This window comes from Pteropus medius, unplaced genomic scaffold (genome assembly GCF_902729225.1).
Source record: "Pteropus medius unplaced genomic scaffold, Ma_sr-lr_union100, whole genome shotgun sequence".
Taxonomy (NCBI): domain Eukaryota; kingdom Metazoa; phylum Chordata; class Mammalia; order Chiroptera; family Pteropodidae; genus Pteropus; species Pteropus medius.
The window spans coordinates 1517027-1543259 of NW_024346150.1; the positions used below are offsets into that span (position 1 = coordinate 1517027).

The 26233-nt window shown below is 38.8% G+C and overlaps 1 protein-coding gene and 2 pseudogenes across 4 annotated transcripts in view; all 3 read right to left on the minus strand.

Moving 5' to 3' along the window:
- NFX1 (nuclear transcription factor, X-box binding 1) overlaps positions 1-26233 on the minus strand; it is a 59274-nt gene that overhangs the window by 2796 nt on the left and 30245 nt on the right. For 2 of the 4 annotated variants that reach the window (XM_039875569.1, XM_039875572.1), the window contains exons 11-24: positions 25129-25159; positions 21632-21714; positions 20615-20723; positions 17622-17741; positions 15612-15691; positions 12934-13164; positions 12117-12190; positions 11233-11334; positions 10642-10683; positions 5917-6015; positions 5261-5327; positions 3950-4095; positions 3120-3224; positions 149-2045 (exon numbers count right to left, since the gene is read on the minus strand). In XM_039875569.1, coding sequence (XP_039731503.1) covers positions 1973-2045; positions 3120-3224; positions 3950-4095; positions 5261-5327; positions 5917-6015; positions 10642-10683; positions 11233-11334; positions 12117-12190; positions 12934-13164; positions 15612-15691; positions 17622-17741; positions 20615-20723; positions 21632-21714; positions 25129-25159 — 1362 coding nt within the window. In that variant the 3' untranslated portion in view covers positions 149-1972. Of the gene's footprint in view, positions 1-148; positions 2046-3119; positions 3225-3949; positions 4096-5260; positions 5328-5916; positions 6016-10641; positions 10684-11232; positions 11335-12116; positions 12191-12933; positions 13165-15611; positions 15692-17621; positions 17742-20614; positions 20724-21631; positions 21715-25128; positions 25160-26233 lie in introns of those variants that run through there. The other 2 variants (XM_039875570.1, XM_039875571.1) reach the window with 2 other exon arrangements.
- On the minus strand, positions 10363-10481 carry LOC120613011 (uncharacterized; annotated as a pseudogene).
- LOC120612992 (uncharacterized) lies at positions 13395-13513 on the minus strand (annotated as a pseudogene).

The following is a 26233-nucleotide window of genomic DNA, read 5'->3' on the forward strand; positions in this document are numbered from 1 at the left end:
CGCCTAAAACAAACAAACAAACAAAAATAAATGACTGTGATCTCCAGACTCAGCTCAAATGCTTCCTCTCCTGCTTCCCTTCCCCATACAGAGATCCTTCCCCCCAGTGCGAGCTAACCCAGTCTCGACATCACAAAAAAACTCCTCGTATGGTTCTTCAGCTTTTAATAACAGACTAATGGCCTATTTGTGCCAGACTAACCAACTCCATTATATTCAGGTATGCGTCCCCAACTGGATTACTAACTAAAGAAGAGGCCAAATCTGCTCCTCACAGCCCTAGCACAAGGTAGGTGCCAGGTAGGCACATAAGCATTCACCTGAAGAGGGCTTCTTAGCATTCTAACCTTTTACTTGGCTAGTATTATGGAGAAAGATGCTTACATATTTTCCAGATATCAAGTATCATTTTTATAAACTTTCGGCACATAGATCAGGTACCTCTACGTATGTTATCTCATTTAATCATCACAAGCCTGGAGAGGTTAGTGATACCTCCATTCCAACAAACAGCAAGTTATGTGGCAGAGCTGGAATCTGAAATCAGGTTTCTTGCCTCCTGCTGATTCTGAGATGCTCTCAAGTTCTCAATGTACAGTTCAGTCACTAAACTCTGCCTGAAAGATATAACAGACGCTCGTGGGCTTCCTATTGGGTGTGGGGCCATGCTCCTGTGCTAAGTGGGCCCAGATAAGGAGGTTTTGTAGATTTTCATATCTGCCCTCCAACTGCTTGTTCTGACTGCTGTACTTGACGCCTTTTAAGGCAGATTGTCTGGGTCAGAACCAAAGGGTAGCCCTGCTCTGTGAAAATAGGTGCTGGTTTTGTGATGTCATTTCTCAAACCTATTGCTCTGGGGCTTATGGCTTGTTCTGGAGGAGAAGGCAGTTGTTGGTAGTCTGGTCTCTATGCTGGAGGGATGCCAATGCAGAGGGCCAAACTAATATAACTGTTGATGCACCTGCCTTAAAGGAGGCTGAAGAATGTCTTCAGTGGGCTGCTGGGATGAGCCCTGGACTGTCCACATACTTTTTTGAATATTCAAACAGAAGTCTAGCACTCAGAGACAGAGAGAGCCAATACGGCTGCTGCAGGCCTAGGAGAAAGCAATACAGGAAAGGCAGGTCCACCTGAGACTCTTTCTCAACCAAAGAGAAGGCATTGGGGATACACTGGTCATACATAGAGGACACAGTGTGGACATGACAGGAGGAGCTTGCTCTATGTCCTGCCATCATGGTGGATAGCTAAAGTGACTGCCACTAGACAGGGTTATTAGGGATGTGGTATGAGGCTCCCCCTGGACTCCAGAAAATGGAATTCGGTAAAGCTACCAGATTCCTCTGCTAGGTCTACAACTAGTGGTACTGAGAACCACTAAAATAAGTTCAGCTAGACCTATGAGAGTTTTTGGCAAAAGACTCAGATAAGATAGCTGGATTTAATACAACACATGTGCTTCCGGATAAGGTGTACCAATTCAACGTTTGGTATTTCAGGCTAAGAAGTTCGCTTGTGTCTTTCCAAAGATTGTGATCAGTCTGGATTAAGAAAGCAAGGTGCATCTGATGTTGCAGGCATTTTTGGGAAGAGAATGGATAACTGATATAAGTGAGGCTATGACTAAGTGCCATTAAACTGGTTTCAGGCCAAATTCTGGTTTGTCCAAATCAAGTCCAATGTTTCCCTAACCCTCTGAGCAATCACAGCGAAGGTGTAAGGATACTCTGCAAATACATGACCGAATCACTAGTGACATTGAAGTCAAGATCTGGCTGTACTGAGACACTGCATTCAGATGGATTAGAGAACAGGGGATTTCTGACACATTCATGCTTTGGATGTATCAGTACAAGACAGTATGTGAGGCTAGGAGTCCACCAGGCAGTTGGGAATAAGCATGATTTATCTGCTGGCAAATGAGTCTCTGCCCCACCTAATCATTCTTTCATATAAGCGCATCTTGAGCTTCTCAGTCCTGGACATCAAAGTAGTCAATTACAGGCTCCTTGGCTATTTTCTGTAAATTACTGCTCCCAGGATTCCTGAAAAGCAAACAAAGAATGATTCATCTTTTCTTTTTGGGGGAAACAGATTCAGGTCTTCAGAAAGTTAAGGATAGGCTCATTTCCCATTTGTGAAGCTTTGATAAGATAGAAGAGTCTACTGTTGAAATTTGGTGATGGTAACACAGGGGTTCTATTCTTTCTAAAAATTTTCTATGCTATAGTTTTATACAAAAATAAAGCAAGCTAAGGGGGAGAAAAAGACAGCATGGCATAAACAGGCCAATGACTCCACATGGTTATGTCTAGGTGATACTGGGCACGGCTGTGGAATAATGTGTGGAATACCCCACCTGTTCTCAAAAGCACTGCCTGTACAAACAGGCAATCAGTGCTGACCAGCATCCAGGCCACCTGCCTCCCAGGGGTGGCTGGAGCTGACACTGGGGAGCTACATGGCCCCAGATGCTCCCAATGGGAAACACCTAGCTGCCCTGTCAAGTCCCAATATGACTATGACCCTCACAGTGACCTTTGAAACTTCCCTACCAGAGGTTTTGTGTAGGGGGTACTGTCAGGGCCTGTGTGTGGAAGGCCAGAACAGGCGTAGGGAACCCTCTGGGTTTCACAGCAACTTTCAGCAATGTTGTCTTGTGACAGGAGGGCATCTGGCTCCGCTCCTGGCAAGGGAGAGGAGGAGAAGGAAGGACAATGCTCCTTTCCTGCTCCCATCTAAGAAAACACCTGGCAGACTTGCTGCTGCTTGCCAACGTGGTTTTCTTTTCTCTTTAAATCATGAATATATGCTTTTGTTGTAAAAATGACTCAAACCATATGGAAGTAAGGCAAAACATGAGAGTCTCCCTCTTTACTGCCAGCTCCCTTCATCAATCCCAGTTCTCCCTGGAGGGAGGGTGGGCATTACAAACAACAAATTGGGACCCTCTGGCATGACAAATGTGTTTGACATCGTCAAACCTTACATATTTGAATACGGCACCTCAAGGCCAGGCCTGAGGGGCCACCAATGGCTGGTGCAGCCCAGGATAGTTCAGCTTTGCTGGCTTCTCTGAACAGACAGGACCCTTTGGAAAGCAGCTGAAGAATCCTTACTTGTCTGTCTGATGTCTGTGATGAGGAATTGGTGGTGGAGGCCGTGATTGCATTTCCTTTTCAAGCACACCTGTCAGTGTGGTAGGAGGACAAATGGACTTCCCTCTGATAAAAGTCAGAACACAAAGTATTGAAAAGTGAGACTTATTTGTAGAGAAAGGCAGACGGCTAAAAATCTAGTCTGTGACTTTGGCAGTATGGTGCAACTGAGCACTCTCTGACATGACCTGTCTCTGCTCAGGCATGGTCACCTTCATTTAACCCTCGTCCCTTCCACCCACCTCTGCTGGGCCTGTTACCCGCTTCTTCTCATTTCGCACTCAAGTTTTCCTTGTTGGGAAGTTTCTGCTACTCCCTCAGGTTCTGACAGTGATCCTAGGTTCTCCCTGTCCCCTCTCACATTACTGCCTCAGTCTTCTCTGATGGCAAACATGTTTACAGCAGATGCCTTGAGTCACAGTCCAGAATTCTTTCTGTTTTCATCATGCCAGGACAGAAGGGAAAAAAGGACAGACGTGATGAACAGGCACCCAACCCAGGCCTTCAGGGTCTATTCCCTCTGCCTGAGGAATGCTGCCTCCAGTGATTGATATAGGTCTGGGCAGACACGAGGCTTCCATTCTTTAGGTGTGTCTGTCCTGTGGACTGAGGCATGGGCTTTGTTCTCTGGTTTGGACTTTTAGATTATCTCAGAATGGCTGTGCCAAAAGCAGATTTTCCAACTACTCTTCCAGGAGAGAAAGTAAGGGAAGCAAATATTGACAGATCTTGCTTCCCAGGTCCAGGTTGTCCCACTGAGCAGTTCTTTTGTGATGACAAGATCAACCCACCTGACTGCAGTGACTACGACGTTGCGCTTTGGTTCACTGTCATAGCTCATGCTCTCTAGGCCATACACTTGGGCCAGGTCATGGATAAGCCTCCGGTGGTCTCTGTTCATGGGAGGAAAGAAGTGGCTCTTCTTACTATTCTTTCCCTGTATTGAAGGAAAAGAGACTGATAAAATCATTCTGAAAACAGTATGCTTACAAAAGTCCTTCCCCTGCCACTGGAACAGCCTGGGTCAATAGAGAAATGGCTGAGTTGTAGAGGCCCACAGTGTGTATAGCAAGCCAAGGAGTTTAGGAGGTGGCAGGCTGATGCACTTCATCTATTCTATGAGCCACACAGTAGCAGCTGGCCAGGGTGAGGGACAAAGGGTAAGTGAACTGAGACTTAGACAGTGTAATGGTTCCTCTTGAGGGAACTTGTAACTGGGGAGTGAGTGATATTTCCAAGAAAAGGCTAAATAAATTGAAGACTTATAAAACAAGAAAATCTCACTTCCTATTAAAGTAACATTCTACACTAAAAATCATGAGTGTGCAGACAGACACATAAGCAGAGAAATACATTTGCACAGTTTTCCTAATGGGAGAGGAACAATGATTCCATTCCCTCTTTTGTGTTAGTATCCTGCTAGGAAGTGGGAACAGAGGGAGGAAGCGAAGCGGGCAAGAAAGACGGTGGGAAGGAAACCTCTCATTAGATATGGAGCTAAAGCAGCCATCTCATCCTCACTCAGAGCCCCCACTGAATGAAGAGGGAGCCACTGAGGCTCACTGCTTCTGACTAAGACTTTGTTCCTTAAAGCTACCTTCTCGACATCCCTGGCTGCCTCCAGGACGCAGCCTCATTCTCTTGAGACTCCTGAGGGAGTCTATCTCACTACTCTTCAGCAGTCATCCAATTTTTTATCTTTACTCAAAGGTTTCTTTCTGCCTCTGGGGTAATGAAGAACCAGTAGGTCCCACCACACAATAGCCCTTCAGAGATCTGAGGGCCAAGCATATCTTCCTAAGTGTCTCCACACAGTCATTCAACTATCACTACTGAACCCCCTCATCCAGTTTCTCCACCCATTCTTAGGCACCAAGCTAAGATTTTTATTTACACGTAGTTTTGATTGCAGCTATCGTTCCTGAACCAGGACATGGATTCCACCAATGTTATCATAGCTGGGCTTTGGGAAAAATAATGATCCTCAAAAGGAAGTTGAGACTTTTTTCTACAACTACTCTAACACCAACAATGTTTCTGGGACTTGATTTTTTTATCAAGCTGCCTTAGAGACATGTCAAGTTGGATGTTTTGACTTCAACCTTATTCACGGCTTCCACGAGGGCTTCCATTTCCTTCTCAATGTCACTGACAAACTTTAAGTCCTTCCTGAAATGAGAAATTGTCACAGTTAATTTCTTCTGTGCTTGCTCTTTGAGAATCCTTCCCACCCACCTTCTCTGTCTATATAGTGCACACAATGGACAATGTGGGGAGAACAACTACAGAGGTTAGGAATTTTCAGATAACAGAATGTCAACTGTGACTGAACAAAAGAGAAAAATGAGAAAACAGTATGAGAAAGGAGAAGACAGAAGGAGAAATAGTCACTGTAGAACCAGGAGACAGATGGAAAGTAAGAGGTGTTACTGCCTAACTAAGGATGCACGTGACTGAGACCTGGGCAACAGAAGTGGAATTTGGCCAGAGAGTCCAGCCCAAACTCCTACCATAGAGGCCGGCCGCCCCGCTCCCCGTCGCACCCCCCACCCCGCCCCACCAAGTTCAATTCTTAAACAGGATAGTTTTGAGAAAACAAGAGAAGGATTTTTATTAAACATCACATAATCTATTGTAATAGATGTATAAACTTGAACTGGCTCAATCACAGAGGAATTAAACACATTAGTTATTACATCTTAAAAGATCAAACACTCTTGTAAGCCACAATTAAGAAAGCAGGCAATACATTCCATACCTGGCATCTTCTTTCAAACTGTCACTGAATTTTGACGCTGAAGAACGTACATTGAAAGGATCAGAATCATCACTGATATGAAATGCCTCTGCTAATCGCCTGAAAGTAAGCGAGAAGTATGTAAATAAAAAAGAAAAGAGGGGGAGGAAAACTATCTCATAGTAACACAAAGTGCTCACCATGTTCTAAGTTCTTTATACATTAACAATCCCAATTATTAAGGAAAGAATAACAACAACTTGGGAAAAGATATGGTATTGTATTCACAGAAGAAAATAAACAAGACAGGTCCATGTGGGTATGAGCAAGCCAGAGGTTGACATTGGGGACTTGGAATTTTTGGTAAAGAGAAGGCTGGTGGATTGAGAGCACTGGGAATGGTCAGGGGGAAATGATACATAAAGTAGATATAGAAATATTAAAATTAATATCACATTACAGAGCTAGAAAATAAAGAATTCCATTAATGACATAAACACTGCATTTTAATACAGTTCCTTTAAGATTTTCCTCCCTATAATTTTAAGTAGTTGCAATCAGTGTATATAAAGCTTTGCATTTTTCTACCCTATTATATGATTAGCATTTCTCATATTACTATTTGTTTTTCACATATATTATTTTAATAATAGCTCATAATCTTCTAATTATGTGTATCCCACAATTTTCTCAACATTCCTCATTTAGGTTTCTCTAACAGTTGCCTAGTTTCTCAATATTATAAGTGACATAATTAATATCTCTGAGCAAAAAGTTTTTACGATTATTTCTCTCAAAAATGTTTCCAGGTGTGGGATTACTGGGTAAAAAGGTATGGACAGCAGACCCTTGATCATCATGGTCTAAGTGGCCACCACAACTGCCCATTTATGTTTTGACCAACAGTGTATGTATGAGTCTCATGACATCTCACCAGTAACACCCAGTTACGTCTTTCTTTTCTTTTTCTTTTTTTTTTAAAGATAGATAATTCAGCTCAGCACTTAGTACAACTTTCATTTACATGAGACAGGTCTCTGGCAAACTGAATGCCTATAAGAATCTAGTTTACTGTTGTTAGATTTTCCAAATTTTCAAAGAGAAGCTTAATTTTCAAAATTTCAAGAGAATTCCTCAGGGGATAGATATCTTTTGATATTTTGATTGGTTGGCCACTAATTCAAATTTAAACACCAATAAAACATATCTGTGGGAAAATCTGCCTGCCAGTTTTTCATTTCTGCAATAAAGTATGTATTTGCAACTTCGGATGGAGTTTCCTTTTTAAAATTTGTATTTCTTTCCCTTAGGTCAGTGGATTTTTAAGAAAGTATAGTGAGAATCATTATGTTATCACTCTAAGATTGAGGAGAAATTCAAAAGGCTTTCTGAAATAGAGCCTGTTCTAATCTATAAATCACATTTACTGAGCATCTACTATGTACTAGGCTTATGCAGAGAACTTTGTGTTTCATCATTAATTTTACTGTATTACTCCTCACAACAATTCTGGGAGGTAAACACTATTATCATCACCATTTCCAAAGGTTTTTAAGAAAAATTAAAGCTTAGAGAGGATATGTGATTTCTTCAAGGTCACATAGCTAAGTGATTTGTGAAGTGAGGATTCAAATCCAGGTAAACTGACTCTAGAGCTCTGGTTCTACCTATTATACAATACTGTCTCTCAACTACACAAAGGTCATTTCCATGTTTTGGAGACCTCTGTGTCTTCACAATAGCATCTCAGGACTATTAGTTCACATTCTGCAGCTGAGAACATTGTGACTGATGGTTCTTAAAGGGCAAGAGTTCTGGATAGTAGTTATTTACAAAGTCGCCATGAGGATCGAAGAGGTGCTGTTATCAACTGCTGAAAGTCGAACTTCAACATAAAACAGGACTATACTTTGTCTGCATTTGTCTGTTTCTGTTAAGTTTTTATCTTAAAAATTTTTCAAAGACAAGTTACAAGAATATGACAATAAACTCCTACATTCCCTTCAACATAAATTCTCCAATTGTTAACATTTTTATAGGGCTGTACCTTTTAATCAACCTTTGTTGGAACCAGAAAGTTTGCCAGTCATTGAATAAATGCCACTTAATCTGATAAAGAGTATTCTCAAATAATTTACAGCAGACACCATTATTTACCAGTAAATTTTTAAAGCTTTCCCTGTGAGATTGGAGATAAGTTAAGAATATCTATCATTACCACCTTCCATTCAGTACTGTACTGGAGGCCCTAGCCAGTGCAATAATGCAAGAAAAAAAAAAGTTAAGAACTGGAAAGAAGCAAAACTACTATTATAATAAAACTACTAATATTAGAAAAGGACATGATCATGTACATGTAAAATCTAAAAGAAGCTATTAGAAACAAGTGAATTTAGCAAGGTTGTGAATACAAGTCAACAAACATCAACTGTATTTCCATATACCAGTAAGCCTGGGAGGCATTATGGTGTAGTGGAGAGAACTTTAGTTCTAGAGCCAGTGAGACCTGGGCACAAAACTCTATACTAGTAACAAGCAATTAGAAAACTAATTTTTAATTTTTACAAGAAAAAAAATACCAATTTTAATAGCATCAAAAAACATCAAATAGCAAGGAACAAATCTACTGAAAGATGTACAAGATCTATATATAGAAAACTATAAAATATCATTGAGAGAAATCAAAGAAGACATGAATAAATGAAAGGATACACCTTGAAGACTCAACATTATAAAGATGTTAAATCTCCCCAAAGTGACCTATAAATTGAATATCAACTGAACCAAAAAACCCAGCAAGTTTTTGATAAGCTAATTCTAAAATTTAAGTGGAAATACAAATGGCCAAGAATAGCCAAGACAATCTTGAAGAACCATGTTTGAAGAGATATACTACCAGATATTAAGGTTTGTTATAAAGGTACAATAACTAAGACAGTACGATACTAGTGCGATAGAACATAATGAGCTCAGAAACAGACTCATACATAATATAAATACTTGATTTAAAACAAAGGCGGCACTGCAGAGCACTGAAAAAAGGGTATCTTTTTAAATGGTACTGGTCAAATTAATACTCATGCAGAAAGAAATCATAAACCCTCCTTATGCCACGCTCAAAAAATATCAGTCCAGGTCAACTGTAGATCTAAATGTGAGAAGTAAAACAATACAGCTTCTAGAATATCATCATGATCATCAGCTAGGTAAGTATTTCTTAAGCAGGACATAAAGAGCACTACTCACTAAGGAAAAAATTGGACTACATTAAAATTAGAAACTTCCGTTTATCAAAGGACATCATGAAAAGTGAAAAGTGAAAGTATGGAGTACAAGAAAATACAGTATATAAAACCAAAGGACTCATATTCAAAATATATAAAGTACTCCTACTAATCAATATGAAAAAGACAGACAACACAATCTAAAAAAGAGTAAAAGACTTGAATAGGCACTTCAGAAAAGAGGATATTCAAATGGCCAATAAACTTGGGAAAAGGTGTTCAACCTCACTGGTTATCAGGTAAATGTAAGTTAAAGCTCAAACATTTGGCTATATATCCATGAGAATGGATTAAAATTAAAAAATCCAACAATTCCAAGTACTGACAAAAAACGTAGAGCAACGAGAACTGTGACCTTGCTGGTAGGAATGTAATTTGGTACACCCATTCTGGACAGTTTGGCAGAATCGACTAAAGCTGAACAAATGCATACCCTATTAATCAGTAATTTTACTCTTACGTTTACATCCAACAGAAATGAATACATATATACAGCAAAGCAAGTATATATGTTTTTACACAGTATTTGTAATTGCTCGATACTGATAACAACAAACATCTATTAATGGTAGAAAAGAGAATTAGATTAATATAATAAAATATCATGCAGGAATGAAAATGAAAAAGTACTGCTACGTGCAACGATAGAAATGAATGTCACGAACGTAATAAAAGCCAGACAAAAATAATACAACTATATGATTTCATTATCAATATAAAGTTCAAAAACAGACAAAACTATTCTAAAGTATTAGAAGTCAGGACAGAGGTTCTATCTTTGTGGAGTACAACAGAGGGTTCTGGTAATTTTCTATTTCTTGACCTGGGTGCTTTTATAACACTGTATTCACTTTGTGATGACTCACTAGTCTGCATACTTCTGATCTTCTATATTTATGTTACACTTCAACTTAAAAGTTCATTAAAAAAAATTTAAGCCTCTTATCTCCATGGGAATAAGGAAGTCTGCCAGTCACTGAATAAGTATGCTGAGGTATGGGATGTTTACACCATGCTCCAAACCACACAAGCTCATGTTTCGGAAATATGCTGAAATCATGTTAAGTGGTTTATCTCTAGACACTTCAATACTTTTTTTTTTTTTAAGGCGAGGCAACCCCTGGCTGACCTCACAGACAGCAAGGACCTTGTCAGCTTACAATCCCTTATTTTTTCTTTTTTACGCCTACAGCACCTGGTCTTCCTAGGTGATCTCCCATCCAAGTACTAACCAGGCCCGACCCTGCTTAGCTTCCGAGATCAGATGGAATCAGGCTTGTTCAGGGTGGCATGGCCACAGATGACACTTCAATTCTTGATGATCGAATTTCTTGCCCTCCAGTAGCAGCAAAGGACTCAGAGCAGGTGTCAAGTGAGTGAATGCTTGAAGAGTTGCTCCCTCCCACTAGTTTCACAGAGCTCAAGGACAATTATTAGACAAACAGGAGTTGACACTACTTACTTTTTCCTTTCCAAGGCTAAACACTCCTCATCACACTCCAGCCTTGAGAAGCAAATGAAAAAAATAAAGTCAGAGCACAGGTTTCAGTTTCTATGCAGCAATAAGTTTTTAGTCAACCTTGAAACAGAGTGGACTCTGGCCAAAGGATGGCTAGATGAGGACCCTCTCAAGGACGGGTGGGCAGGACTCTGGTTTATGGGAGTCTAGGAGTCCTCAGAAGGGTCTCAGAGTGTCTCCTGCCTGCTCAGCCCCCAAAATGCTCCCAGTAACTCTCTGACAACCACAGCTCCCCTTTTCCACATAGCCGCCACTCTGCTTCTGTGTTCTCCTATGGGTTGGGCTGGACATATCTAGGCCTCTGCTTCCTCTGGCTACTGGTTGGAGTGAGGCCTGGAAAAGTCTCCTCTGGTCTTAACAATACCCTGAGTAGAATTCTTCAGATTGCATTGGGTGTGACTCATAACATCAAATGTCTGTTGAACACCTACTGTATGTGCAAGGGCTTTACTGGCGGGGGATTAAGATAAATCAATGGTTCCTGCCCTCTGGAAATTAAGTCTAATAGTAGAAAGAAGGCATTTAAAATATTACCTGGCTTGGTGCATTTCCTTCTTAGTAATTAACTTGCTGATCTCCACTGAATCTCCAAGCTGCATGTCTGTTATTTTGGAGGCCATGGAAATAGCAGCCATTCTAAAGTATAAAAAAGAGAAAAGGTATTGTAGTTATATAAGAACCTTCTTATATTAGGCACATAAAAGGCCTCCTTCAAGGCAAATCTACTACTTGCCAATTTGTGTGGCCTTGGAAGCCCATCTATTATAAATTATCTACATGCTTAGGTCCTAGCTCCTCAATTAGATTCTAAGCAGCTAGCTCCACAGGAAACGATGAGGTAATCCACTCCTTGGTACTCCCTTGAACATCCAGGTCAATGCCTGGCACTCAGAAGGTATTTAAACACAGCTACTCTAATATCTGCATACCTCTAAAGACCTATCTTCATGGTACATCTCTGCTTTTAATCAGAGATATATACAACCATCCATTCTTAACACATCTACCTCTATACTCAGTTCACTATATGAACACACAGGTCCCAAGATTTCAGGAGGCTGCAAAGACACCTCACAGAGCAGTCAGAAACCCCCATCCCAGGGGAGGAGCACAGGACTTGGTGGTGGGATGTTAAAGCATGCAACTTCACGACCTCTTCCCTTCTGATCCCATGGTGTAATAAGACCAAAAGGGGAGAGAGGAAGAAGGATGAAGGGAAATAAAAAGGCTATTTTACAAATTAAAGTTTGGGAAGGGAAGGTACATAAAACAGTAACTTTTCTTTGAACTAGAAAAACCAAATTTAAGAAAATTTATTTTAAAAACTTTCCAACTTTTACAAAAGTTGCAAGGATCTTATAACACATGTATACCCTTTACCTAGGTCCACCAATAGTTAACATTTAAGTAGCACTAACCTTTGATAAGTACTGGATGCTTCAGAGCAAATCATGATCTCTTTTCTTCGTCCACATTCACACTGCAGCTCGATCTGAAATAAGATTAACATAAAATGACTTTTAGCACATGGAAACCAAGTGAACAGGCAGGTTTCACTTTTAAAGCCTTTCTCAAATCAAATCATGGCAGAGAATAGAGAGTGGCTACACTCCAGGATGGAGGAAGCTAACCACACATGCAAACTGACAACATGGTAGCTGACATACTACAAGGGAAATGTCTGGTCTACAGTGCCCCAGTAGTGGGAACTACTCCTGTCCTTAATCCCACCTGAAGGGACAGGACTAAAATGGAGTTTTCACCACTGAACTAGAGGTAGACATTTGACCCAGGACCAGCTAAGACCTAACCAACTCCACCTTATTCCGCTACTTTCACCAACTCAGGGCGGCCTTCCTTAATTCTGCAGATGATGTTAGCCCCGTCTCATATGCTCTCTGAGCTCGCTCTACCAGGCTGTAACTACTCCTTCATGATACCACGGTTATAATTAACTATGAGTAATTAATATCTATCCCATCTAACTGAAGGGACCATGTGCCTCCTGTTCACTGATGTAGCCCTAGCACAACATCTTGCACAAAACAGACCCTTATATTATTTAAAAGGCCATCTCGAGCTGGGCAGACAGAAATTTATATGATTTATTTCACCTTTCTCTCGTTAACTTGCAGTTCCTTGTAACCAATGACCCCTGACTAGAATGCATGCCCAGGACTTATTAGCAGTCCCAGAACCAGAGTCAAAGCTCCACCTGGAGCCAGGAATACATACCTTAGCTTTGCAAGCAGTCATGGGGCATGGTGCACTGAGGTGGCAGGGTGCCATACATGGGTGGCCACAGTCAGCTCTGGCGGTGGTGCAAGGCTGCTTACAGGCCTCATCCATGAGACATTCTCCTTTGTGACAGAGTCTCTGACACCTGTGCATCCCACATGGTAGCATGGCACTGCAGGGTAATCCGCAAGAGATATCAACCAGGTGACACGGGATGTTGCTTCGTAACTAGGAAAGACAGAAGTAGCCAAATTTTCATCTCTGTATAAAACGTGGGGTGAGTTTTAACTTCCTCATTAAATATTTCTGAACTTTTAAAAAGAGCATTTTTTTTTTAAAAGTACTTTTTATCTGAAAAAATATTAGGCTGATTTTTTTTTTAGGTGAGGCAACCCTTGGTTGACCTCACAGACTGCAAGGACTTTGTCAGCTTACAATCCCTCATTTTTTATTTTTTACGCCTGTAGCATCTGGTCTTCATAGGTGGTCTCTCATCCGAGTACTAACCAGGCCCGACCATGCTTAGCTTCCAAGATCAGATGGGATCGGGCTTGTTCAGGGTAGCATGGCCGTAGACATTAGGCTGATTTTTGTAGTCTGAAAGGTCAATTTGAAGAGAACATAAATCTGAACCTTATTAATAATGCTTGTTAGGATCCCAAAGGATTCGTGGTAGTAGCCAAGTGTGACTTGGGACATGAAATTTTCAAGGTGGGTAACAAACATATAAATCCACATCACTAGAGAGTATTTGAAAATGCTATCACCAACTGGGAGGATCAGATGATCTCTTCCCTCCTCTGCAAACAGTTGGGGCACTGAGTTGAGACAAATCCTGAAGAGTGGGGGCACTGTTGGCCCATGGTTTCAAGACTGCAGGCAGGGATGTTTTATGTAATTAAATACCCAACTCTCCTCACATCTTCCAACCCATGGTCTCCACAGCTTAAGGCAACGGTCCTCTAAAAAAATTAAGAGGCAATAGGCCATGGAACGCCAACTCATTTTTTTCTTGATAAACTGCCTCTTTCTAGGATTCCTCACTTGAGGAAAAAGATGCTGGAGTTTTATTCCTGTAGAACCAAAGGTTACTCGTAATCACTCCAATTCTTTCAAAAACCCTCAAAATGAGGCATATACTTCGACTCTAGTGATACATAACTTTTACTTTTGAAGAAGCCTCCAGCGTCTAGGATATACAGGCTTCTAATGCTTTGCAATCAGTATTTTGGTAGACTGTAGTTCCCAATTGTTAAACACTTACCCACTCTACTATCAGGGAGCTGGGGATAATTTTTGCACATGCTGTGCCCTCTGCTATCCCCTCCTCACAAGACTTGTCTATCTCCTCATTATCCTTTAGGATGTTACTTCCTCTAAGAATGCCTTCCCTGGGTAGAGGTCTCATCTATCCCCTTCAATACTGTGTACTTAGACTCCACAGGGCAGGAGCCAAAACTGCCTTGTTTATTTCTGAATCATCTAAACCCAGCCTTTACCTAGCCATTATAGGCACACAATAAATATTTGTTGAATGAAGTCTAAATAAGCCATCAGTACAAAGATGACACATGATTAGAGCGGTTACTCTCAGAGGAAAGGAGATTTGTGAAAGAAGAATAAATACTAAGGACTATGACTTGAGAATCACTCACAGTAAATAAGTGGAGAAAAATTTGTTTATCAAGATAAGAACACTGAAAGTATGTTGTCATAAATGTCAAGAGTGTCAGGAAATGTTGGCCAAGCATTATGAAGTAAAAAAAGGTGGTTACAAAACAATATAATCTTCATAGAATAGGACAGAGAGTGTATCACAGATGACTGATGGTCTATACACCAGAATGTTAAGAGTATTTCTTTCTGGGTAGCAGAATTATTTTCATAATTGTCTACAACGAATACGCATTTCAAAAAATAAACATTTTTAAAAGTGTTTCAAAGGGTCTATAGTCAATAGTGCCAAATATAGCTGAGAGGTATATTTCATGGTAGTGACAATGAGGAGGTGCAGGTAAGCCTGGAGGAAGGCATTTGGGCCCAGACAGAAAGCTGCATAGGGCATAGAGAGAAGGAACAGTGGCTGCTGGTGGAGAGCCCACTTCTACTCCTGGATGCTCTCACTGTAACACCTTTCCCCAGGCTAGCAGCCTCCCCCCATGCTGGTTAACCTAGAAGTTGTCTCAGAAAACAGCCCATGTTCTTAAGGCCAACTGACTTAATTTTACTTATTATAACCAGATTAAAAATGATAGAAGAATAGACTCAAAATGCTACCTATTTGACTATTTATGTGACATTCTGGAAAAGACAACACTTCTGGGACAGACAACGGATCATTGGTTGCCAGGATCTGGAGGTTGGGGTAGAATAACTATAGATGGACATAAAGGAATGCTTTTTTAGTGTAGATGAACTGTTCTACATCTTGATTGTGGTGGAGGTTACGTGATTGAATGAATGCTTTTGTCAAAACTCATAGACCTGTACACTAAAAATGGTAAATTTTATTTTATACAAACCATACCTTAATTAAAAAAAAGAAAGAAAGAAGTGTCAATAGCAAATCTCTGCTTCTTGGAGTATTAACTCTGAGATACGATGAGACTAACAACTCAAAGTAGTCCAGTCATAAATCTCTGGCTGGGACAATGAACACAAGAGAGAAAACTTACCTCGTGTTTGCCCATGCACCATTTCTGAGTTAGGAAAGTACAAGGGGGACACTTCTCTTCACTATGACAAGAATGATATACTGTAGAAACAGAAAAGTAAAATTAGGAATAATATTTAAATAAAGCCACCTAAACTATTATACACATTATAATGGCCTATGACATGAAACTTTTAAATGTAGGAGTACTTTAAGAAATGGTCACAGGAAAGTAAAAAGTGGCTGACTTTACATTCAAGTGTTGAAGGATGAGTATGAGTGAGAAAAAGAAACCCAACTGAGGGAGACAGACATGCCAAACAGAGCAGAAAGGGAAGCAGCTTTCTTGCCTCATTTTCTGTAGCACAATCCTATGGTCTGTCTATTCTACTCTGTCATTCTTTGGCCCTACCTTACACAGCAACTGCTCGCTTCTGCTCAGACATCTTTGTTACTCATCCATCTAACACACTTCCCTTGACTCCTTACAATTTCCTTGTTGCCTGGAAGAGGCAGTTCATCCAAACTCATCTCTACAACAAAGTCTTCCTTCTCCTATTGCACCCACCCCTAAGCTCTCTTACATTCCCTGATGTTCTAGTTATTATACAAATGGCTTGCTGCCATGTTACCTGGCCCATCTTCTTTAATGGTGGTTGTGTCATGTATATTTAATTACCAACCTCTTCCTCTCAGGGAGAACATAAGAACCTCAAGGTCCTGGGCTATTTTTTCTTCCTCTAAATCTTCCTGTGTCTGACACCATGCTAGATATGTAACACACTTAAAGTTAAATACATGTTGAATAAAAGCAAGCTAAAACAACACAACTCACAAATGGTTAAAGTCTTACTATGGACATTAACCAGCAAGATTTGGACTTTATCTGCTAACATCACAAATGAGTGAAAAGGAAGGAGTGGGTGAGTACTGTCTTGGGCATTTACTTCACACTGGTATGAACACCACAGCAGGGGCTTGCAAACTAAGCTGGAAGGCCATCCTAAGGTCTCCAAGGAAGGAAGGAGCTTTTCACTTCATGAAGAATTTACTTAATTCTGTTTTACTCTATTACCTTAAAAAATTGAGAGCTGGTTGCCTATTTGTCAATCAGTCTAAATCATAAGGCCAGACTTACTGTAAGTATCGAATCTGCTGATTTGAGTAATTTCAGGTTTGCCTCTGAGACTTGGTAAAATGAAATGATAGGCCTAATATGGTCCTAGAGGAAAGCAAGCAACTAGACTGGACAGATAGGAAAAATGGGTGATGACAAGTAGCTTTTGGCTGGTGTCCAAAGCAGACCATGAGAAAAAAATGGAAAACAACTTAAATGTTCATCAACATAAGACTGACTGAATAAGTTATGGTCCATCTATGCAACAGAACACTCTACAGCCATTAAAAATCTATATTGTAAATGATATTCACTGATAAAGAAAGAGGTTAAAACTACAACAACAACAAAAATGCTAGTTAAAATGAATAAGTTCAGTAGGATCCAACTTTTAGGAAAAAAAATAGCAAATGAATATTTTGCCCATGAAAAAAGGCCCCCCCAAAACATACACTAAGTTTAATTCCTAAAAGATGACATAATAGATGATTTAATTTCCATCTTGTGACTTTACCTCTATTTGTCTTTTTATATAATAAACAGATATTGCTTCTATAAGAAGAACAAAATCTAAAGTTACTTTTAATTTTGTAAAAAGATGTTCAACTTTGAAATATGCACCACAAATGCAGGCCACATAGACAGAAGAAACATTCCTGAAAGATAAGAACCACCAGGGCTTCTCCCAACCTTTCGGGTGTGTTTGACATCCACAGAGTAAAGAAGTGGAGGGCGTTGCAATTCCCAGCTCTGGCCCTGATCACAGACCCATTTTCACAGAAGCACCCCCTGAGCCCAGGCAGCAAGGGGTGCCACCACAGCATGACCTCAGAGCAGTGAAGACCGTCATGCAAAATCCTAAATGACATGGTGTGAGCAGGCTATGAGGTGTGGAGGCAAGGAGATGGGACACACCTGGATGGTCACATTCATGGATTCTGGCGCAGGTTTGGGTACACTCAGGGGGCCTGGTACCACAAGGAACTGGAGGGTAGATCACCGATGCGCCACAGTGGCAGGTTAATTCATCAAAACCTGGTGGAGCAGCAGGTGAAACAAAACAACCCTCATGAGTCTGGGATGAGCATGGACATAATCACAAACACACATACACACTTTTTTTTTTTGACTTCTATTTCTAGAGAGGAATTTTTGGAGGGGTTGCTTTTTTAAAAAAGGTTTTTATTTTATGAAAGTTGAGCTGGTAACAGAGGAGCAGACAGATATATTTTTACTTGCAGCAAACTAATTCCGTGAACCCAAGACAGTTTTATATGTTTTTTATAAACAACAGATCGATAGACCGTATCTTTTTGAGAGAACAGGAGACTTCCGCTAAAAATACAGCTCTTTTTTTAGTTGTTTTGGTTAGGAAAATGAACAGAGATTATGAGAGCTACGGGCAAATAACAAACATACAAAAATATCCATTTGAATATAAACCCTAAAGAGCTACTGAAGCCATTCAAAAAAATTCTTATAGGTATAAGCAACATCTATGATGCTAGAAATGTGAAGTTGAAATGAAGTGTAGAGCTACAACTGAGTTCATCGGGCACACTTCACAGCCAAATCAAAATGAGAGCTCACATGGGATACTTCTAACAAGCAGCTCACTCTGTCAAGAGCCCTCCTAACCCTTAGATGCCAAGGGGAGCCAGTTCTCTAACTCTGGGCCTTGGTAGAGGCCAGGCCCTTGGCCATGGTTCTCAACTAGAGCACCCAAGTTGGGAAGTCCAGGGCCCTCCAGGATTCTCCCACCTTCTGCTCTTTTCCAGTTAGCACTTTTCAGCAAACCCTTCAGAAACTACACAGTATGGTAGAAAGAACTCTGTAAATATAGTCAGGAGGCTTAGGCTTCTAGTTCTAGACCTACTTTTCACTTGCTCAGAGACTATGGGCAGGTAATTTGACCCCTCTGAGCTTCCTTTTGGTCACATGGGGATATGAAACTTTGACCTATCCACTCAACAAGCTTATTGTAAGGATGAGCTAATATATGTGAAATAGCTAGGTAAAAGGTAAGGGGCCATGTGCAGTGTTTCTATGGAACTCTGTGTGTATGACTTACAACAAAGCACTGACTCAACTTGCTTTTGAAAGAAGACAGGCCTAGCATTCTAGAGAAGACATTTTGGGAAACCCTGATTTAGGCCAATTTTAATGCAGCAGTTCTCAAAGTGTGCTCTGTGGTTTCCTAGGGGTCTCTAAGAGCCTTTCAGGGAGTCCACAAGGTCAAAACTCTTTTTATAATAATACTAAGATGTTATTTACTTTTTTCACTTATGTACACATTTGCACTGATGGTACAAAAGCAAAAAAACTGCCAGGGCCTTAGTGCAAATCAAGACTGTAGCATTAAACTGTAATCATTGTATTTTTCACTACCAAGCACTTAGAATAAATAAAAAATGCCAGTTTCACTCAAGAAAGGCCTTGATGAAGCAGTAAAAAAACCTCTTGACCCTTGAATTCATGTCTTTTTAATATTCTGTGAAATGAAATGGGAAATCTGCATAAAGCACTTTTGCTGAACACAAAAAAATATTCTGGTTGTTTTAAAAAATTACACTTCTTTGAGCTATGAGCTGAATTAACATCTTTTTTTTCCTCAAAACACCATTTTTACTTAAAAAAACACTGACAAACTACAGTTATTTAGACTTAGATACTTGGCTAATATTTTAGCAAAAAGTGGACAAAGTGAGCCTGTCAAGAAAAATGACTTTGTTGCCAACAATAAAATTCAAGCTTTCAATGACAATAGAATATTTGAAAACATGTACCACTAAGAGCTTGACAACTTTCTAAAATATTTCCCAAGACTTTTCTGAGGAGATTGGTAGTTATATTAATGTCTGAGTTTTTTTTTTAATTAATTATTTATTTTCTTTTTGGTGACATTGGTTAATGAAATCTAATGAGTTTCAGCTGTACATTTTAACACTAAGGCATACATATATTCACACTAGGTAATGTATGAGTTTTTAATAGCATAACACAAAATTTGTCAATACTTCAAAGATATGCGTAACCCAGTGAAAATTATTTTCCAAATTATCAGTGTATGATATAAAAGAGCCACTTGAAATATAACAAAAACCAATGAATTTCAATGTGACATTGAACAAAAACAAAAACACTGACTTAAGTCTCTTCTGAAGTGAGGCTGAGTTTTGGTATAATATCAAAGGAGAAAGTCACAATATTTGAAAAAGTTTTAAAAATACTCATCCCTTTTCCAAATAGCTGTTGAGGCCAGATATTTTTCATATGCCTCACCTATGTTGCGACAGATTGATGTAGCAGATATAAGAATCCAACTATCTTCTATTAAATCAGGTATCTACTCTTCTCACTAATTTTTTAAAATATACTTTTTCTAAAAATAAATGTTATTTATGTTAACATGTAATGGATATATTGTTTTTAAAAAACAAACTAATAAATCAATATTTAAAAAATGTCTGTTTTGAGTTCTCATATGATAAATATAGCTATAACCCACATAGAAAGAGCTTTTGAAATCCTCAATAATTTTTAAGATTGCAAATAAGTCCTAAGACCAAAAAGTTTACAAAACTGCTGCTAATAACATAGAGAAAGAAGACTTGCTGAGGACAGAACCTGGGTCAATAATATTTAAGAGGCAGGTAGCAAAAGAGGTATCCATTAATGAACCAGACTTCATCTTAGGATTGTTGCCTACATGCCAAGTTTCAAAGATTCAGGACATTAATACAGCACTAGGAATAAATTAAAAAAAAAAAAATCTCAACATATCTGAAATACGAAGTCTCATTAGTTCAGTAATCCATACCAATGTAAGTATTATCAAACTTTCAAAATATATTATGCCTGAATTTCTAGAAAATTCTTATAATAAAGTATACAGTAAAGACTCTTACTAGCTTGCCAGCATGTCTGGCAGTTCCCACGATGACAAGGTTCTTCACATCTATGAAGGCCACAACGGAGTTTCCGCCCACAAATCAAAGGACACTTGTGCTCCTTATCCTAGGAAGAGGAGTTTATATTTTAGATAAATAACCATAAGATTACTAATAATATAAAAAGGCTCTCTACATTTATGGATGAGATGAGAGCTTGGGATTAGCTTCGAAATAATCAAGGGAGGAGAAATTAGTGGGAATGTAGATGAAACAATATGAGTCATGAGCTGATCACTACTAAAGGTAGATACTGGGTATAGGGGACTCATACTAGTCTTTCTGCTTTTGTATATGCTTGACATTTTCGACAAGAAGTCTTTAGCCCTCAAACACTGGTTTATAAGTAGGTCTTGACATACTATATAATTTCATCATGCTTCACCTCGTCAATATATATATTTTAAAAGTAACAACAATTATGTATTTTATATATACATATACGTGTGTGTATGTATGCACTACCCCGCTATTGGTACTGTGTTATCTTGTTTACACACACACATATGATAAGATAACACAGTACCGACACCAGGTAGTGCTTCCTTTATTTAGTTCCATAGAAGTGAGTATTTCAGGTAACTAAAACTTGTTTCTTTTAAAAAATACCAAACTCATTTTGCTGCCAACCTGACCCAAGGAGTATATGACATCTGAAGCCCAAGTTGCTAAGGCCAAGCCAGTTTGTGTGTTGGGACAGCACACAATCTCCCACAGAGGACTGTATACTCGTCTAGTAGTCTCGGGCTGTGGAACCTGAGGCCTTCTGTCTTTCATCTTTCTCTTCCTCTGTGTCGCCACTGGCTGACTTCTTGACCTAGCTGAGGTCAGCTTGATTTGAGCAGCTCTGACTCCTGCTCAGGGGCCTGTTCCAGTAATTTCTAAATCTGGGCTGCATTCCAGATGGCTAAGGCCTCCAGAAGCCCAGGCCCCAGATGAATGCATCTGACTGTGCCCAATGATAGGTCCACTTACCACACAACATATCTCATTACATTTATGCCGTCCACACAACCGTTTCTTGTTACACCGCTTGTCACACATAAATGTAGCATCTGCTGTGGGCAATTATAAAAAATATATATATATATTAACATTCATCCAATAAATATTTGAATGACTACAGGCTGAAGAAATAGAAATGTAACAATGTAAATAAAATGGTGAAAATGTTATGGTGAAAATGCATATTAAAATATCATTTTCCACTCAGATTGTCAAAAAATAGAAAAGAAAATAGGAAGACTGCTTAATATATGGTATGGGTGAAGGCGTGGAGAAAAAGGCACACATACTTAGCAGATAAGAGTATAAACTTTTAGAATATATACGTATCTATCAAAAAATATAAGTAGCAATTCCATTTTAAGGAATCCTTCCTAAAGATATAATTTCAGAAATAGCTAAGACACTAAGAGCACAAGCAACAAAAGAAAAAAAATAAATTGGACCTGAGCAAAATTAAAAACTTTTGTGCATCAAAGGACACTATCAAGAAAGTGAAAAGACAACCCACATGATGGGAGAAAATATCTGCAAGGGTCTAGGATCCAAAATACATAAAGAACTCTTACAACTCAACAACAAAAAGACAAACAACCCCAATTTAAAAATGGGCAAAGGGCTTGAACAGATTCTTTTCCAAAGATATATAAATGGCCAACTACATGAAAAAAGTTCAGCATCGTTTAGTAATCAGGGAAATGAAAATCAAAACCACAGCATATCACTTCACACCCACTTAGGATGGCTATAATAATAAAAAAACAAAAAACAGAAAAAAGCAAGTATTGGAGAGGATATAGAGAAACTGGAACCCTCACACACTACTGGTGAAAATGTAAAATGCCATAGCTGCTGTGGAAAACAGTATGGAAGTTTTTCAAAAAATTACACAGGATTACCATATGATCCAGCAATTCTAATTCTAGGTATATACCCAAAAGAACTTAAAACGGGTTTTCAAATAAAATTTGGTACAAAAGTTCACAGCAGCACTATTCTCAATAACCAAAAGATGGAAACAACCCAAATGTCCATCAGCAGATAAATAGATAAACAAATGGTGGCACATACATACAATGGAATTCTTCAGTCATAAAGAGGAATGAAGTACTGATAGGTGCTACAACATGGATGAACCTTGAGAACATGCTAAATGAAAAGAGCCAGGCACAAAAGGTTACATATTATATGGTTCCATTTATACGAAATACTTAGAATAGGTAAATCCATAGAGACAGAAAGCAGATTAGAGGTTGCCAGGGGCTCAGGGGTCGAAGTGAGTGGGAAGTGAAAACTTAATGAATACAGGGTTTTCTTTGGGGTGATGAAAATATTTTAGAACTAGACAGAGGTGATGATTATACAACAATGTGAATGCACTAAATGACACTGAATTGTATATTTTAAAATGTTTCATTCTATGTTATGTGCATTTTATCTCAATAAAAAAAAAGTGGGCTAGGTGCTGAAGTGTTTATGAGTGAAATGATATTTGAGATTTGTTGTATTTCAATGAAAATAAAAAGTAGGAAAGGGAGGGACAGAAGAAACAAGATAGGCAAAATGTTGATAATTGTTGATGATAGGTGATACATACACACGAGTATCTCTACTTTCAGATATGATTGAAATTTTTCATCATAAAGTTTTAAAAGGTGGAACAAGATGGTTACTGCACTAGTTGTAATGAAGAAAAACTGGAGACAATCTAAATGACCACCCAAGGACAACAGTGAACTATACTATGGTATACCCACACATTGAAAGAGGGAAAGATATATACACTGATATGGAAAAATGTCTTTATTACCAAGGGGAGGAAAAGCCCCAAGTTACAAACAGAATTTTTAGTATAAACCTAAGTTTAGGGGGGAAATCAAAACTTTACTAGCATGTGTATATCTGTACGAATACAGAAAATGATTTGGACCCACATCCAATAAACTATTGTATCGATAGTGGTTTCATTAGGTAAGTGACTAGGATGTAAAAATGGGAAAAGGGTGTATTTTCACTTTTTACTTTAAAAGTGTACCAATGTTGCAATTTTTTTCAAATTATGTTTTTCATAACCAAAATTTTGACTGAGGTTTTTATGTAGATATTTGTTCAGCTCCCATACAGCTACTCCCCACCTTCAAGATAAGACATCCTTAATTTTGTTCAGAAATTGGATACCCATGTGCTCCTCAGTTGCAGAGGTATATGTTGACTAGTCTAGCCTATCATGTTAATCCCATTCTCCTTGTTAGTGAAGGTTTAGGCAGAGAATATGATACAAAGTATATTAAGAACCTTTCAGGATTCTTGCTCTTAAAATGAGAAGTTTAAGAATCTTTTTTTCCTCCATATGTTATTAGATGAGGACTCAGGTGTGGAATTGCTGTAGCTAACTTATACCCATGAGAGGAAAACCAAGAAAATCACAGAGAAGCTAAATTGGATCCTGGAACCACTGAGCTTGGAATTAACAAACCTTGGACCTGTTCAGCCTCCAGACTTCTTGTTATGTGAGACAGTAAACCTCGATTGCTAAAGTCAGTTTTTCTTGGGTTTTCTGATAGCTACAGCCAGAAGCATCTTAACCAAAACAGCTTTCTTTCTGATCAGAATAAGAACTTTTATTTTGTACATATTTATCTTCTATCATTTTCCAAAAAGGTTTTAAAGTGGCTTAAACCAAAGACTATGTTAGTAAGACAGATATAGAAGCATCATAGAGTGGGTCAGCAGGATCAAGGACAAAAGAAGAAACAATATTCTGGGCCTTAAGGGTAAGATGGCTGCTGGCTGAATCCCTGTTCCAGGTACCCAACAGTCCTAGATCCTTAAGGGAATCAAGCATCAGAGTCTGTGTGTAAAAAGTTTGCTTCATTAAATATTATTTATTTTCACTTCTCCTAATATTTTATTATGAAAATTTTCAAACATATAAAAAAGTTGAAGCAATTTTGCAGTGAACATTCACATGCTCACTACTAGATTCTACCATTACTTTTTCACACATGAATTTACCTTATTGAATTTACTTTATACACTCATGAATTTACCTTATTTTTTTATCATTTAACATAGATTTTATCTTTTTTTAAGTTTATTGGGATAACATTGGTTAATATAATTATATAATTTTCAGGTGTACTTATAATCTGACATCTATATATTTTATTGTGTGATCACCACCCAGAGTCCAGTTTCCTTCAGCTACTATATATTTGATCCCTTTTTGTCTTATTTTTTATTTGATGCATTTCAAAGTAAGCAGCAGACATGAATATGCTTCCCCTAAAATTTTCAGCACTTCATCAACTAGAATTCAATTTATGGTTCTTTCTTATGAGGTAAAGGTTATACATAATCAAATGCCCAAATTTTAAGTGTACCTTCACTGACTTTAGACAAATACAAAACCCTACGTAACATTACCTTCTCCCAGAAAGTTCCCTCATGTCCCTTCCCAGTCATACCTTCACTTTTGAGACTGGTACATGGAAGCTCCTATGGAAAAAGAAAAAGAAAGGGTAACTACTTTAGGAATAAATGAAACAACACAACTATAGTATAATGCTAAATGTAACACGTATATCCCAAATATCCTGTATTTCTTTGGCAGTCAGTTTATTCACCAACTTCACCTGTCTGGAGCAAGGTTAACCCAGTCCCTGTATTAATATGCTTTATTCACAATAGGGCTCCAGGTTTACTGACTTTTCATGCAAATATTATTGTAACAATCTTTGTGGTCTGGTCTCCAAATGCACAGCAGATTAAGTACTATAAAATCTGAATGAAAGAAAAGCTGCTACAGGTAGGCAAAGCAAAGAGAAATAACTGCCCAGCAAGGATAAATATAGACAAAACAATAAAAAAAGACCAGATGTAAGAACTGAAAATATACAACAATCCAATACCATTTAGTGCTCGGGTAAACAGCTCTACACACTCAAGAGCAACCCTGACAACACAGCTGGACGGTGGCAAAGTGGAATACAGCAGTCCTTGGGCATTCGAAGTTTTATTACCGTGGTTTTCACTATGTGTGAATGGCTCCAAAGGTCTATCACATGTAATGTTATGGTGCCATGATCCTAAATAACATGTGTGGTGAGGCTGGTGTATGGGAAGCGAGTCACTCACTTGGGGGAAGAGTGAACCTGGCTGGTTGTCCAGCATCTACATCTGAATTTGGCCTTGATGCCATTTACAGGTTGCCATGTACTAAGAAACAAACAAAATGACAAAAGCATTCCTTCTAGTGAAATAACCTTAAAAAAAATATAGGCAGCTTACTAGACTAGATAACAGAAGTGGTCTAACAAATTTAAGCTTTTTGACTGAAGATGTTTTAGATTAGTGAGTTGGCTGGGTTTGATAATATGAAAAAGTTCCCCAGAAGCTCTCTAAAGATGTAAAGGAAAGGTGACTCATGAAATTGACTTACTTTTCCAATTAATGTGAACACTGGATTGTACAGAAGAAATGACATGCTGGAGGGGTATCTACAATTGTAAGAAAAGGCAGAACGCCCACAAATCCCTATAATAAATATGAATTACCAATAAAAACAATACA